The 14702-nt window shown below is 45.6% G+C and overlaps 1 protein-coding gene across 1 annotated transcript in view; it reads left to right on the top strand.

The window, feature by feature from the left end:
* The window catches only part of TAP2 (transporter 2, ATP binding cassette subfamily B member), an 89692-nt gene that overhangs the window by 65817 nt on the left and 9173 nt on the right, over positions 1 to 14702 (top strand). Inside the window, exons 9-10 of the mRNA XM_077484601.1 lie at positions 9744 to 9917; positions 12567 to 12726. Of these exons, the coding sequence (XP_077340727.1) occupies positions 9744 to 9917; positions 12567 to 12726 (334 nt within the window). The remainder of the gene's footprint in view (positions 1 to 9743; positions 9918 to 12566; positions 12727 to 14702) is intronic.

Raw genomic sequence — 14702 nt, 5'->3', positions numbered from 1 at the left:
AAACGCATATCCCTCTATAGTGTGTACTTGTCTTAATCCAAAGTGTCATTTCTGTCTGCTGCCTCCTTCCTCTTCTGGACACCAAGAGAAAAATGGTGAAGGAGAGGGAGCTCAGCTCTGTTCCTGTGTGCTGTGTGAAAGGAGGGCATGTCCCTTCCCTCCAATCAGCTCTCAGAGCTCTCCTCACTAAGCTCTGCAGAGTGTAACTTCATCTCTCCCCCCCCCTTTTTTTTTTTTCTGAACTGTCAGACAAGCTTATGAATTCAGCACTTTGAATGCATGTAGAGAAGAGAAGACTGCAGATAGACAGATACATCTTATGTAGGAGGATTTGTTTAATCTCTATGTATTAACTGTGTATCAAGGCCAGTTACTTCACTGGGTATATGTAAGGGTTTACAACCAAGACCAGGCCTATTTCTGACACTTGTTGCTTACTTGTTAAAATCTGTATTTTTTGCTAGAAAATTTCTTCAAACCCCCAAACATTATATATATATATATATATATATATATATATATATATATATATATTTTTTTAGCAGAGACCCTAGAGAATAAAATGGCGGTCGTTGCAATATTTCATGTCACGATATATTTGCGCAGTGGACTTTCAAACACAATTTTTTTTGGAAAAAATACACTTCAATGAATTAAAAAAACAAAACAGTAAAGTTTGCCCTGAGTTTTTGGTATAATGTGAAAGATGATGTTATGTTGAGTAAATAGATAGGGATGGCCTTGCGGTTCGCCCAGCGGTCGGTTTGCGGCGAATTTTGCTCGTTCGCGATTTGCCAAACCGGCGGACTTCTGGCGCTGTTCGCGGCGGACATATTTTTTTACATTGTGAAGAACTTTGACCCATGACACATCCATCATGGGGTACAGGACAGCCAATTGAGACATTTCAGCACATGGACATACCCCCTACCTTATAAATAGACCTGATCTGGCGGCCATTTTACATTCTGTCTTTTGTCAGTGTAGGGAAAGGACGCTGTGTGGAGCAGGGAAAATCAGTCTAATCACTAGTGTAGGGAAAGGACGCTGTGTGGAGCAGGGACAGTCAGTCTAATCACTAGCTAGGTAATTAGCTATTACTATTAGGTCCACAAAAGTCATTTTAAGGACTGGTATAGGTGTACAGTATATAGGGTTGTAATACACTTATAATATACTTTCTTTCAAATATAGAAAGTATATTATGGTGCACTGCTGACTGCTGTGCTGCTGAGTGCTGACTGATTCTGCAGCTGTCTTTTATCACTGAGGGACAGTTTGGTGTTTGGAGCAGGGACAGTCTGCAAATCCCTAGTTACTAGGTCCACAAAGGTCCTTTTAAGGACTGGTATAGGTGTACAGTATACAGTATAGGGTTGTACACATATAATATACTTTCTTTCAAATATAGAAAGCATATTATACTTCACTGCTGTGCTGCTGAGCTGAGTGCTGACCGATTCTGCAGCTGTCGTTTCTCAGTGTAGGGAGGGACAGTTTGGTTTTTGGAGCAGGGACAGTCTGCAATTCACTAGCTACTACCTAGCTACTACTAGGTCCACAAAGGTCCTTTTAAGGACTGGTATAGGTGTACAGTATATAGGGTTGTAATACATGTATAATATACTTGTTTTCAAATATAGAAAGCATATTATAGTGCACTGCACTGCTGTGCTGCTGACCGATTCTGCAGCTGTCGTTTCTCAGTGTAGGGAGGTACAGTTTGGTGTTTGGAGCAGAGACAGTCTGCAATTCACTAGCTACTAGCTAGCTACTATTAGGTCCACAAAGGTCCTTTTAAGGGCTGGTATAGGTATACTATTTGGTGTGCAGTATATAGGGGTGTAATACACGTATAAAATACTTGCAAATATAGAAAGCATAGTATAGTGCATTTCCACTGTGCAGCATTGTTTCTGCTGAGCGGCTCTGCAGCGATACTACAAAGAGTGACAAACGCAATTAGAAAAAAGTATTATAACTGGTGTGATAGACCAGTGGCCCCCCAAAACGACAGATTCAAGCGGGGTGTTATATAACTTCTTCCACATACATACTGCACTTCTCTAGAGACTTTTGTCACAGGGTCATTTAAAAAATGACAGGCAGAGGAAGAGGCAGGCCCTTCCGCAGGGGTGGTAGGGGTAGGGCAGGAGCAACAGGCTTGAGCCAAAGTGGCAAATTGCAGACGGTGCGTTCGATTACGTCAAAGGAAGCACCAGACTTGGTTGAGTGGCTCACTCAGCCTTACTCTTCTGCACCCTCTTCTTCACTCTCTGCTGTGTGCACCCCCAAATACACTACCACCAACACCACCACTACCATATACCCTCCACTTGAGTCACAGGAATTATTTTCCGATCCATCACAAGACATTGCTGATGCGCAGCCACTCTTGGCATTGGATCAGGAAGAGGAGGTAGCAACAACCGCCTCTCAGCAGTCTGACGGCAGTACCCAGATCAGCCCAAGGAGGTTATAGCGGTGGGGAAGGAGACATAGATGATGACGTGTCTAGTGATATCACGTGGGTGCCCACAAGAGAGAAAGAGGAGGGGAGTTCAGAGGGAGACATGGACCAGCAGATAGGGTAAAGAAGCAGGTGGAACTTACATTGCACAAGAGGGACAAACCAGACTGCTAATGTATCAGGAGCGAGGCATCAACCATGTACGGTCACATCTGGTGCTCCCAGGACGCCGACACATGGCTCCGCAGTGTGGGCTTTTTTTAACATGTCCACTGCTGACAATAGTGTTGCCATCTGCAGCCTTTGCAGTCAACGCATAAGCGTTAAGCCCAACACTCACCTAGGGACGACCTCCTTAAGAAGGCACATGAGCTGCCATCACCGAGCCCAGTGGGAGCAACGGAACCCACAAAGCCACACTCCAGGCTCTCACTGTCCAGCCTCATCTTCTACTTCTCCTTCTCCTCTCTCCTCAGAATTGTCCTCCACTCCACCTTCCATCATGCCGTCCTCACGTTTTTCTGGAAAAAGGCAGGCTTCCGTGGGCCAAATGTTTGAGCGTAAAAAAATTATGACGCTGGATAACCCTCTTGCCCAATGGTTGACCACTGGCTTGTTAGAACTGATAGCCCGCCAACTACTGCCATATAAACTGGTGGACTCGGAGGCCTTTAGAAAATTTGTGGCCATTGGAACACCACAATGGAAGGAAGTATTTCTCACAGAAGGGCATCCCAGAGCTATATGGCCATGTTCAGCGGCAAGTGAATGTATCTCTGGCACACTGTGTCGGTGCCAAGATACATCTGACCACAGACACGTGCTCTAGCAAACACGGGCAGGGAAGGTATATCACTTTTACTGCCCACTGGGTGAACCTTCTGACGGCCGTCAAGCATGTAACCCGTGGCACCCGTGTAGAATTGATTTTACCGCCACGGATTGCATGCAGGCCTGCCTCTTCTTCTCCTCCTCCTACTCCATCCTCCCTCTCCTCCTCGGCTGACTCCTCCTTTTCCGCTGCTAGCGTCTCTTCCGCTGCGCCCCCCAAGCTCCCCAGAACCTATTTGACATGCCAGGTGAGACGTTGCCATGCTGTGCTGCGTCTGTTGTGCCTGGAAGCCAAGAGCCACACTGGCCCTCCACTCCTTTCAGCTTTGCGTTCACGGGCAGATCAGTGGCTAACACTCAACGCTCAATTTGACAGTTGGTAAAGTGGTGTGTGACAACGGTGCCAATCTGCGCATTGAAACAGGGCAAAATTACACACGTACCATGCATGGCACACGTCTTAAACTTGGTCATGCAGCAATTCGTTGTCAAATACCCTGAGGTCAGGACATCTTGCGGCAGGCAAGGAAAATCTCGGCCCATTTCATAAGATCTTACACGGCCATGGCTCGCCTTGCTGACATTCAGCGGCGACACAGTCTGCCGGTCAGGCGTCTTATTTGCGATTGCTAGACGCAATGGAACCCAACCTTCTATATGCTTGATAGGCTGCTCCAGCAGAAAGGTGCAGTTAACGACTACCTTTACGAATTCTGCGGCAGAACAGGTTCTGGGAGCTTGTTTTTTTTCACTGCGCCAGTGGCTGCTCATGCGCGACGCATGTAGACTTCTGCGGCCATTTGATGAGATCACCAAACTGGTCAGTCGCAGCCACAGCGCCATCAGTGACATTGTACCTTATGCCTTCTTTATGGAGCATACATTGCATCGTGTCATTGATCAAGCCGTGGAGGAGCAGGAGCAGGAAGATGAGGAAGTCGCAATGCTGGATGAATTCCCAGGGGGGGCTACTCTATCTGAGACAAGTCAACAACAGGAGTCTAAAGAGGAGTCAGAGGAGGATGGTGCCGGGGAAGATGAGGGGGAGCAAGAAGAGCATGCTTTAAACCTTTCTCGGATCCCTGTTGTTGTCCGTGGATGGGGAGAGGAGAACGGGGAGGATGACATTATCCTGGATGATTAGCAGGAGCCTGGCCACCACACCGCTTACAGTTTAGTGCAAATGGGGGCCTTCATGCTCCAGTGTTTTAACAGGCACCCCGTATAAAAAGCATAAAGGTCAAGGACCAGTACTGGGTGGCAACGTACTTAGACCCCCGATACAAACACAAAATGGCGGAAATGTTACCACCATCACAGAGGGCAGTCAGAATGGAGCACTTCCAGGTCTTGCTTTGAGAAATGCTGCATTCTGCTTTTGCGTGTGCTGGCAGAGGAGGAATTCCCACTCCCAGAGAAAGAGTTGCGGGTACCAATCCAAGAGCGCCTGCAAGAAGAGGGCGGTTTGAAAATGCGTTGGTGACTTCTGAGGTCATTCTTTTAGCCAACCCATCGACAAGTGTCACCCGGATCCAGTATCAGGGAACGCCTAGACTGACAGGTGTCCGACTACATCGGGTTAACAGCCGATGTGGGCGCTCTGAGAAGTGATGAACCCCTGGACTACTGGGTGGGTAGGCTTGACCTCTGGCAAGAGCTTGCCCAATTTGCAATGGAACTGTTGGCTTGCCCCTCATCCAGTGTCCTGTCTGAAAGGACGTTCAGCGCAGCAGGGGGAATCGTGACCGATAAGCGCACTCGCCTAGCTCACGACAGTGTTGACTACCTCACATTTATAAAAATGAATGAGGCATGGATCTCGGAGGAATTCAACACATGTGACCAGTAGACCATGTATATGCATAACTCTATAAACGATTTATTTAATCTAGCACACAGACCTTCTTTCTACCTTTGGCTCACTTCCTTGTACAAAAAAAGCACACCGTACTATATGCCCGTACCCTCCTGTTTGAAGAGGTTGAGCGGTGTCATATTTTTGGGTCCCGCAGCGAGTTGCTAGTATCAGTGCTGGTGTCAGTGCTCTCTATCTCAGTGCTGGTCCGGTGTCAGTGCTCTCTATCATGGTGCTGGTGTGGTGTCAGTGCTCTCTTTCACGGTGCTGGTGTCAGTGTTCTCTCTCTATCTCGGTGCTGGTGTGGTGTCAGTGCTCTCTATCTCAGTGCTCTCTATCACAGTGCTGGTGTCAGTGCGCTCTCTCTATCTCGGTGCTGGTGTGGTGTCAGTGCTCTCTATCTCTGTGCTGGTGTGGTCTCAGTGCTCTCTATCACGGTGCTGGTGCCAGTGCTCTCTATCACGGTGCTGGTGTGGTCTCAGTGCTCTCTATCATGGTGCTGGTGTCAGTGCTCTCTCTCTATCTCGGTGCTGGTGCCAGTGCTCTCTATCATGGTGCTGGTGTTGTCTCAGTGCTCTCTATCACGGTGCTGGTGTCAGTGCTCTCTATCACGGTGCTGGTGTCAGTGCTCTCTCTCTATCTCGGTGCTGGTGTCAGTGCTCTCTCTCTCTATCTCGGTGCTGGTGTCAGTGCTCTCTCTCTATCTCGGTGCTGGTGTCAGTGCTCTCTCTCTCTATCTTGGTGCTGGTGTGGTGTCAGTGCTCTCTATCTCAGCGCTGATGTGGTGTCAGTGCTCTCTATCTCGGTGCTGGTGTCAGTGCTCTCTATCTCGGTGTGGTGTCAGGGCTCTCTATCTCGGTGCTGGTGTCAGTGCTCTCTATCTTGGTGCTGGTGTCAGTGCTCTCTATCACGGTGCTGGTGTCAGTGCTCTCATGGTGCTGGTGTCAGTGCTCTCTATCACGGTGCTGGTGTCAGTGCTCTCTATCTCGGTGCTGGTGTGGTCTCAGTGCTCTCTATCACGGTGCTGGTGTCAGTGCTCTCTATCTCTGTGCTGGTGTCAGTGCTCTCTATCACGGTGCTGGTGTGGTCTCAGTGCTCTCTATCATGGTGCTGGTGTCAGTGCTCTATATCACGGTGCTGGTGTCAGTGCTCAGTCTCTATCATGGTGCTGGTTTCAGACAGTGAGGGAGATAGCAGCGGAGAAGCTAATCAGCAGGCAATGTCAGCACCATGGCTGAGGATCAGCACTGGACTGGCACCCCCGGACCACCGCAGTGGAGCCCTGCATAGGTGGGGGTAAGGGTCAGGCAGAGGGAGGGGAGAGGGGCTCAAGCACAGGTTGGGACACTGGCACAGGACTGTGCTGCCCTGACTGTGGCACTGATCATCTCCTGCACCCCCTTCATACCCTGCCCTGACCTTGCCTCTCCTCCATGGCCTTCATGAGCTCCTGAATTGTCAAAATTTCACAGATAAAAAAAGAATGCTTGTCGTTGTCGATCCCAGATTCACTTAAAACTTTTGTTATGTCAGGCCGCGTACACACGCGGGGACTGTTTGCCGAAACTAAGTTCGTCAAACAGTCCGCTCAAAGTTTTGAATGAACGAACACGCCCACACACGGCACTTTTTTTGAGCGGACTTAGTTCGTCGTACTAAGTCCGCGCAACTTTTGAAAGCCCACACACGAGGCAACAGTCCGCTCATTTCGAGCGCGTGTGAAGGTAGGCGGGGCCCGCGACGGAGACGTCGCGGGCTCCGCCGCCTGGAATGGACTTAAAGGGGAACCCCAACGCCAAAAAAAATCGGCGTGGGGGTCCCCCCAAAGTCCACAACAGACCCTTGTCCGAGCACGCTACCCGGCCGGCCAGGAAAGGGGGGCGAGCGAGCGCGCCCCCCCTCCTGAGCCGTACCAGGCCGCGTGCCCTCAACATGGGGGGTGCCTTGGGGAAGGGGGGGCCGCGCGGCCCCCCCACCCCAAAGCACCTTGTCCCCATGTTGATGAGGACAAGGGCCTCTTCCCGACAACCCTGGCCGTTGGTTGTCGGGGTCTGCGGGCGGGGGGCTTATCGGAATCCGGAAGCCCCCTTTAATAAGGGGGCCCCCGGATACCGGCCCCCCACCCTATGTGAATGAGTATGGGGTACAATGTACCCCTACCCATTCACCTGTAAAATAAAAGTACCCAAAAAAAAACCACAACACACGAGAAAAAATATTTTATTGCACAGCTCCGGGGGTCTTCCGTCTTCGAGGGTCTTCTCGCTGGACTCCTTCGCTATCTTTGTGTAGCTCTTTTGCTAGCGGAGGAGTCCGCCTTTCTTCTTCCTTCCCGCCGCCGGCCTCTTCTCCCGACTTCGGGGGTCTTGTCCCCCTCTTCGGTTCTTCTGCCGGGCCACCGCGCCTTCTTATAGCTCTTTTAGAGGCGGTGGCCCGGTCTTCTGTCGCCGCTGTCGATGTCGCCGCCGCCTTCCGTTCTTCTTCTTCTTCTTCTTCTTCTCCAGGAGATGTTGACACGACGCTCTCTCCGGCCGGAATGCCAGAGCCGCCCTGCGCTGCCACTTATATAGTGACAATGGGGCGGTGTCACGTGGTATATGTCACATGGGTTGGTCACATGGGTTGATGTCACATGGGGACTATGACATCATAAGGGGGCGGGGTCACCATGTGACCAACCCATGTGACATATACTGCTCGGACAAGGGTCTGTTGTGGACTTTGGGGGGACCCCCACGCCGATTTTTTTCGGCGTTGGGGTTCCCCTTTAAGTCCATACCAGGCGGCGGTGCCCGCGACGTCTCCTTCGCGGGCCCCGCCTACCTGGAGACGCGCTCGTAATGAGCACACTTTCCTCCGAGCGGGAACAGTTTGCTCATTTCGAAAGTGGCCTACACACGGGCGGACTGTTCGCTCAAACAAAGTTTCAGCGGACAGTTTTTCGGAATTTCCGAAAAACTTTGTTCGTCAAACTGTCCGCTGAAACTGTCCGCTCAAGCCCCACACACGGGCGGACTGTCTGCTGAAACACTGTTCAGCGGACAAAGTTGAGCGAACAGTCCGCCCGTGTGTACGCGGCCTCAGTGTCCATGTGGTGGGACTATGTGTGCACAGCTAATAAGTATTTTGTGGCTGAAAATATGACCTGGAGGTTTTTAAGGTTCGCCTGCCATTAAAGTCAATGGGGCCCGCTGCAAACCTTGTGGTTCGCAAACTTTCGCTTAGTGAAACGTCCCGTCGGAAGTTCGTCCATCACTATAAATAGATACCTAACTTGTCACGCATTAACATTGCAGACACTCTTGGAATGGTGACAATCTACGCTACTTAAAAATCTCCATAGGCGACGCTTTAAAAAAAAAAACTTAACGGTTACTAGTTTAGAGTTACAGAGGAGGTCTTGTACTAGAATTATTGCTCTCGCTCTAACAATCGTGGCAAAACTTCACATGTGTGGTTTGAACACTGTTTACATTTGTGGGCATGACTTACGTATGGGTTTGTTTTGGCGTGAGAGCGCGAAGGGATGGGTGTTACTTTCTCTTTGATTCCCTGCAAAGGTAAAGCATACTGGACTACTATGCATCGCATAGTAGCCCATTATGTGTCACTTACCTGACAGAGGAGCCAGCGAAGTCACCGCTGTCCACTGTAGTTCCGAGCGTCCATCTTCTTGGTGGGTCTCGCTGCTCCGGCGTTGTGATTCGCCGGAGCCGCGATGACGTCACTCCCACACATGCGCACGGGAGCCGACACTCGCGGCATATCGCCGCGATCTGCGGCTTGCCCAGTGCACCTGCGCACAGGGTTCCCCTTAATATCTATACCAGACCCTTTAGGTATGGAATTTAGGGGGACCCCCACGCATTTTTTTTATTTTGGTTCGGGGTTCCCCTTAATATTCATACCAGACCCAAAGGGCCTGGTAATGGACTGGAGGGGGGATTTCATGAGTTTTTTTCAATGACTTTTATCTGTATTGCAGAGACCCGACAATTCATTATAGCCAGGAGTAGTTTTAAATTACTTTTTTCCTTTAGAAATGTCATTTTTCTCTCGGACTGTTCTAAACATGGGAAACATGCGCCCCTTTACAGGCATACTATAGACACCCCCCAGGTACGAAATTTAAAGGAATATGTCACTTTTATTGTTTCACTTTAAGGATTATTAAAATCACTGCTCCCAAAAAAACGTCCATTTTTAAAACTTTTTTTTGCATTGATACATGTCCCCTCTGGCAGGACCCAGGTCCCCAAACACTTTTTATGACAATAACTGGCATATAAGCCTTTAAAATGAGCACTTTTGGTTATTCATGTTCGTGTTTCATAGACTTTAATGGTGTAGGGGTGTTTGGCTCATCCCTACTCATAAGTCAGATAAAAGCATGGAGGTGCCCCCTGCTTCGTCATTCTTTGTGATGATCAGACTTCAATACGGCCATGTAGGACTTGTTATCTCGCACACAGATTATCCATTAAGTCTTTATTATACAGTATATTTTTCTGCCGATGTTTTTTCAGACTTGTGATTTCCTCCATACTGGTATATGTTATTCTCATACACACTCTTGTACCCCTTTAGGATGTGTCATTCACTCTTGAGCCCGGCACTGTGACAGCTCTAGTGGGGCCCTCTGGTGGTGGGAAGACAACCTGCGTGGCAATGCTGGAGAGATTCTATGAGCCTCAGAGTGGGAAAATCCTGCTTGATGGAAGACCTCTGTCCGATTATAAGCACCAATACCTCCACAGCAAGGTAATCTTGTACTACCAAGTTATTTGTTAATGCGGTAGTAAACCCGCTGAAATTTTTTTTTTTCAGACCTGCAAGGGAAAAGGCACAATGAGCTAGTATGCACCGCATACTAGCTCATTATGAAATACTTGAACAAAAATAGGGATCCTGGCGCTACCTCAAAAAAGTATAAATAAAGGGTATGCCCTTGTCACATGGGGTGATCTGAGATCTGTCAACTATATTAGTCCTATATCCTGTAAGAGTTAGGGGAAAAATTCCTAATGTAAACAACAAGAAAAAACAATAAAAAAGCAACCCAGACTATATAGTTCAGACCACTAAAAAAATTCTCTATGCTTAGGTATATAGTAACGGGCACAGTGTATGGTACAACCACACCCCTGTTTTCTATATACACCTGCTGGTTATATAGGGTACTATGTGATAGGGATAGTCAACATTTATTGTCACATCATCAGCACATAATCAGACATAACCAAACAATAAAGATACATTAAAATAAAATTAAAATAAAATAATAAGATAATGGTTGACTTATATATCTTTCTGTCACTTCCCTACTTATCTAGCTGTATACGGTTTGTACAGTCCTATTTTATAAGTACAATAAGCCAATATCAAAAAATCTCCAACTCAATAGAGCAGATATCCTAATCTAATCTGGGTGTTGAATAAAGTCCACACTATATGTGAAAAGAATTGTTTGGCACAAAAGGGTAAATGTGCAAATTTTCAGAATATGTGCAAGAGTGCAAAAGTTGTGCAAAAAATGTGCAAAAATGCAAAAAATGTGCAAAAAATTGCAAAATATCAAAAAATATGTATAGTAGCAACCATAAGATAGAAATAAAATAGTATAAGTGAAAAAAACAGTGCAAAACCAAAGTGCAAAAAGAGCAAATGCTCACATTAATTTTTACTATAATGTGCAAGAAGTTTGTAAATATCATACAAAGTTCCTTAGAAAAAAGTTCTTTAGAAGGAAAATTCTATATACAGCAAATCTCCATGCAGGTGGACCATAAAGTGACGTTAGTGCTCATTCAAACAAGCTGGTGACTTCTGTGCTCACCCCCTCAGGTCCCCACTCACCGGATCCCTGTACCCACAAGGGGTAGTTATGCGTGTAGATCCCAATCTCCAGGCTCTTGTTAGCCAGATCATCCGCCTTTTATCCTTCCTCTGGTGTGCGGTTGGTGTTTCAATAGATCAAGTGCAAGACAACCAGTAGATCCTCAAGGAAATGAAAAAATATATCCCATAGTGCAGTAACTTAGAAAAATTATAAACATACCCCCCCAACATTCTCCTATTATATTGAATACCATGGGAGGGCATGTATGCTGCCGTGGATAGGCACCAGGAAAGGAAAATTACGGTAAGTATGAAACAATTTTCTGTTTTTTCTTCAAAATTTTCGTAAATTTTTCATTTTTTTAGCAAAAAAACAAAAAAAACAGTGACGATTGAAAACCACCAAAAGAAAGCTCTATCTGTCTCAAAAAAATGATAAAAATGTTGTTTTTGTACAGAGTTGCATGACCGTGCAAATGTCATTAAAAATGCGACAGAGATGAAAACTGAAAATTGGCCCTGGGCAGGAACGGCGTAAAAGTGCCCTGCAGCGGCAACCTTAAAAAAAAGTTATATATATATATATATATATATATATATATATATATATATATATATATATATATATATATATATATATATATATATTTTTTTTTTTTTAAATAGATTTTCTTTTTACAATTTTTTTCTTATCTGTCTAAGCCCCTGTACACACGGTCGTAGATTTCGACAACCAAATCCGTCGGATTTTGTCCGAAACTGTTACATACACACGGTCGGACTAAGTTGTTGAAAAATCCGATCATTCAGAACGTGATGACGTAATTTCGTTACGATGGGACTACATTCAGGCTAGTAGCCAATAGCTTTGATGTAGGAATTTGATCTGAGCATGCGTGGCACTTGGTCCGATCAAAATTCTCTACACATGATCGGAGTATGTCCGATCGAACCAGTTGGTCGGAAAATATTTCCAACAAGTTGGAAAATTGGGTCCGACGGATATTCCGACGGAATCAGTCCGATGCATACCACACACAGTCGGATTATCCGACAACACGGTCCGATAGAACACATTCCGACGGATTCTCCGACCATGTGTACAAGGGCTAACCCCTTTTTAGCCCTTAATTTACCCCAATCAGTGTTAATTAGCTACTTCTTTTCGTTCTCCCTTTTAACTATTTTTTCTCTGATGTTTTTTTTTGTTTGTTTATTTCTAATTTATTAACCATTAACATTTTTTTTTCTTGTTTTTTGTTGGTTAACTTTGTTAGTGTACCAGAATCCTAATGTTTGTGTCATTTTAAACAGGACAAATTATAGAATAAAATGTATGCTTTTTATTTACAGTGACACTGATCTGAAAAGCAAAAAAGTGGGGTTTTTGTTTTTTAGTTTTGTTACTGTGTTGTTTAAAGATTGCATTGAAAAAAAAAACACTTTTGGAATATGGGATATCATAAAGAGAAGGCCTTGTTTATTCTTTCAAAGCTCTGTTAAAATTCACTAGAGACTGGCGTTCCACTTTAATCCTACTTTATAATTGCTTACCCCCAATGTTTTGTCTAGGTGGCTTTAGTGGCTCAAGATCCTGTCCTGTTTGCTGGAACAGTCAGAGAAAACATTGCTTATGGTCTTAACAACCCTCCTACACAGCAGCTGGTTGAAGCAGCAAGATTGGCTAAAGCTGAGAGTTTCATTGAAAAAATGGAGAACGCCTATGATACAGGTGAGAGAGTGAAGGGTTCCACCATGAGAATGTAGAATTCTGCAAATAGATTTCCACAGACGGTTTTGTACCTTGTTAGTTCCCCATACAAGTTACTGGATGATGGAAGTACATATTAAGCCTTATACACACGATTGCACTTTGTACAAACTTTCCCGTGGATTTTCGTACAAAGGGCGTCGGCTGTGAACTTGTGTTGCATACACACGGCAGGACTTTTTCAGTCAACTCTCACCAAATCATGTGGTTTTTCTGCTCTTTACCGCCACCTTTGGTCAACTTCTGTATTGTTATCTGATCTTTTCAATTGGTTCTTAGCATTCGTGTTTGCACTTTGTACAAAAGTTCTATGGTTTTCTGTACACACGATTGGACTTTGCTCCATCGGACATTTTTTGCCGGAAAGTTTGTCCGTTCGCACAGCCAACAAAAGTCAGATGAAAACCGAAAAAGTTTGTCCGATGGAGCGTACACATGGTCGGATGTTACCTTAAAACAGCTAATTTGCATGTTTGTTGTCAAAAAATCCGATTGTGTGTACAGGCCTAAACACTTACATTTCAGATCAAGATAAGGTGAATTCAATTAAAAAAACTTCTTCTTTTACCTCAATCATCACAGAATTCTTAAAATAGAGCTTTACTCTCCCTATCAACTTTATATAATCCTCTAACAGAAAATAATATGTTTATTTATATATTGAGGACCCACTACCATGACATTATTGACCAAATATATGTCATGTCCATATATGGGCAATGATGTCACCCTTAAGGCCCGTACACACGATCTGACTTTTTGACAACAAACATGCAAATTAGCTGTTGTAAGGCAACATCCGACCGTGTGTACACTCCATCGGAAAAAACTTTTTTGGTTTTCATCAGACTTTTGTTGGCTGTGCGAACGGACAAACTTTCCGGCAACAAAAGTCCGATGGAGCAAAGTCCGATCGGATGTACAGAAAACCATAGGATTTTTGTACAAAGTACAAACACGCCAAGCTCAGAACAAATGCAAAAGATCAGACAATAATACAGAAGTTGACCAAAGATGGCGGTAAAGAGCAGAAAAACCATGTGATTTGGTGAAAGTTGGCTGAAAAAGTCCTGCTGTGTGTATGCAATACAAGTTCACGGCCAACGCCCTTTGTACAAAAGTCCATGGGAAATCCGATCGTGTGTATGAGGCTTTACAGTGCCTTGAAAAAGTATTCATACCTCTTGAAATTTTTCACATTTTGTCATGTTACAACTAAAAACGTAAATGTATTTTATTGGGATTTTATGTGATAGACCAACACAAAGTGGCGCATAATAGTGAAGTGGAAGGAAAATGATAAATGGTTTTCAACATTTGTTACAAATAAATATGTGAAAAGTGTGGAGTACATTTGTATTGAGCCCCCCTGAGTCAATACTTTGTAGAACCGCCTTTCACTGCAGTTACAGCTGCAGGTCTTTTTGGGGATCCCAGCGGTGATCGCGACCACCGGGCACTCGCATTGGCTCCGTGGGCAAGCAGGGGTTTACATAACGTCATACAACTGTAGCGGCTGGCTGGTAAGTGGTTAAAAGAAGAGGTGGGTACTAATCCATGGTAAACATGGCACCACCCCAACTTTTTTGAGATGCGTTGCTGCCACTAATTTCAAAATGACCTTATTTTTTTCTTTAAGCCCCTGTACACATGGTTGGAAATTCCGACGGAAAAGGTCCGATCGGACCGCGTTGACGCATAATCCGACCGTGTGTGGGCTACATCGGACATTTTCCCTCGGAATGTCCGACCAACAAAGTTTGAGAGCTGGATATAAAATTTTCTGACAACAGGATCCGATCAGACTTTGTCCGATCGTTTGTAGAGAATTCCAATCGGACAAAGTGCCACACATGCTCAGATCAAATTACGAGACCAAAGCTATTGGCTACTAGCCGCAACGTAGTCCCGTCGTAACGAACAATTGGATTTTCCGA

Source organism: Lithobates pipiens, unplaced genomic scaffold, assembly GCF_037356315.1.
Source record: "Lithobates pipiens isolate NorthernLeopardFrog02 unplaced genomic scaffold, aLitPip1_a1.2 Scaffold_1, whole genome shotgun sequence".
In the NCBI taxonomy this organism is placed as follows: Eukaryota; Metazoa; Chordata; class Amphibia; order Anura; family Ranidae; genus Lithobates; species Lithobates pipiens.
The sequence above is the reverse complement of the archived record's forward strand: the minus strand, read 5'-3'. Positions and strand labels throughout refer to the sequence as shown.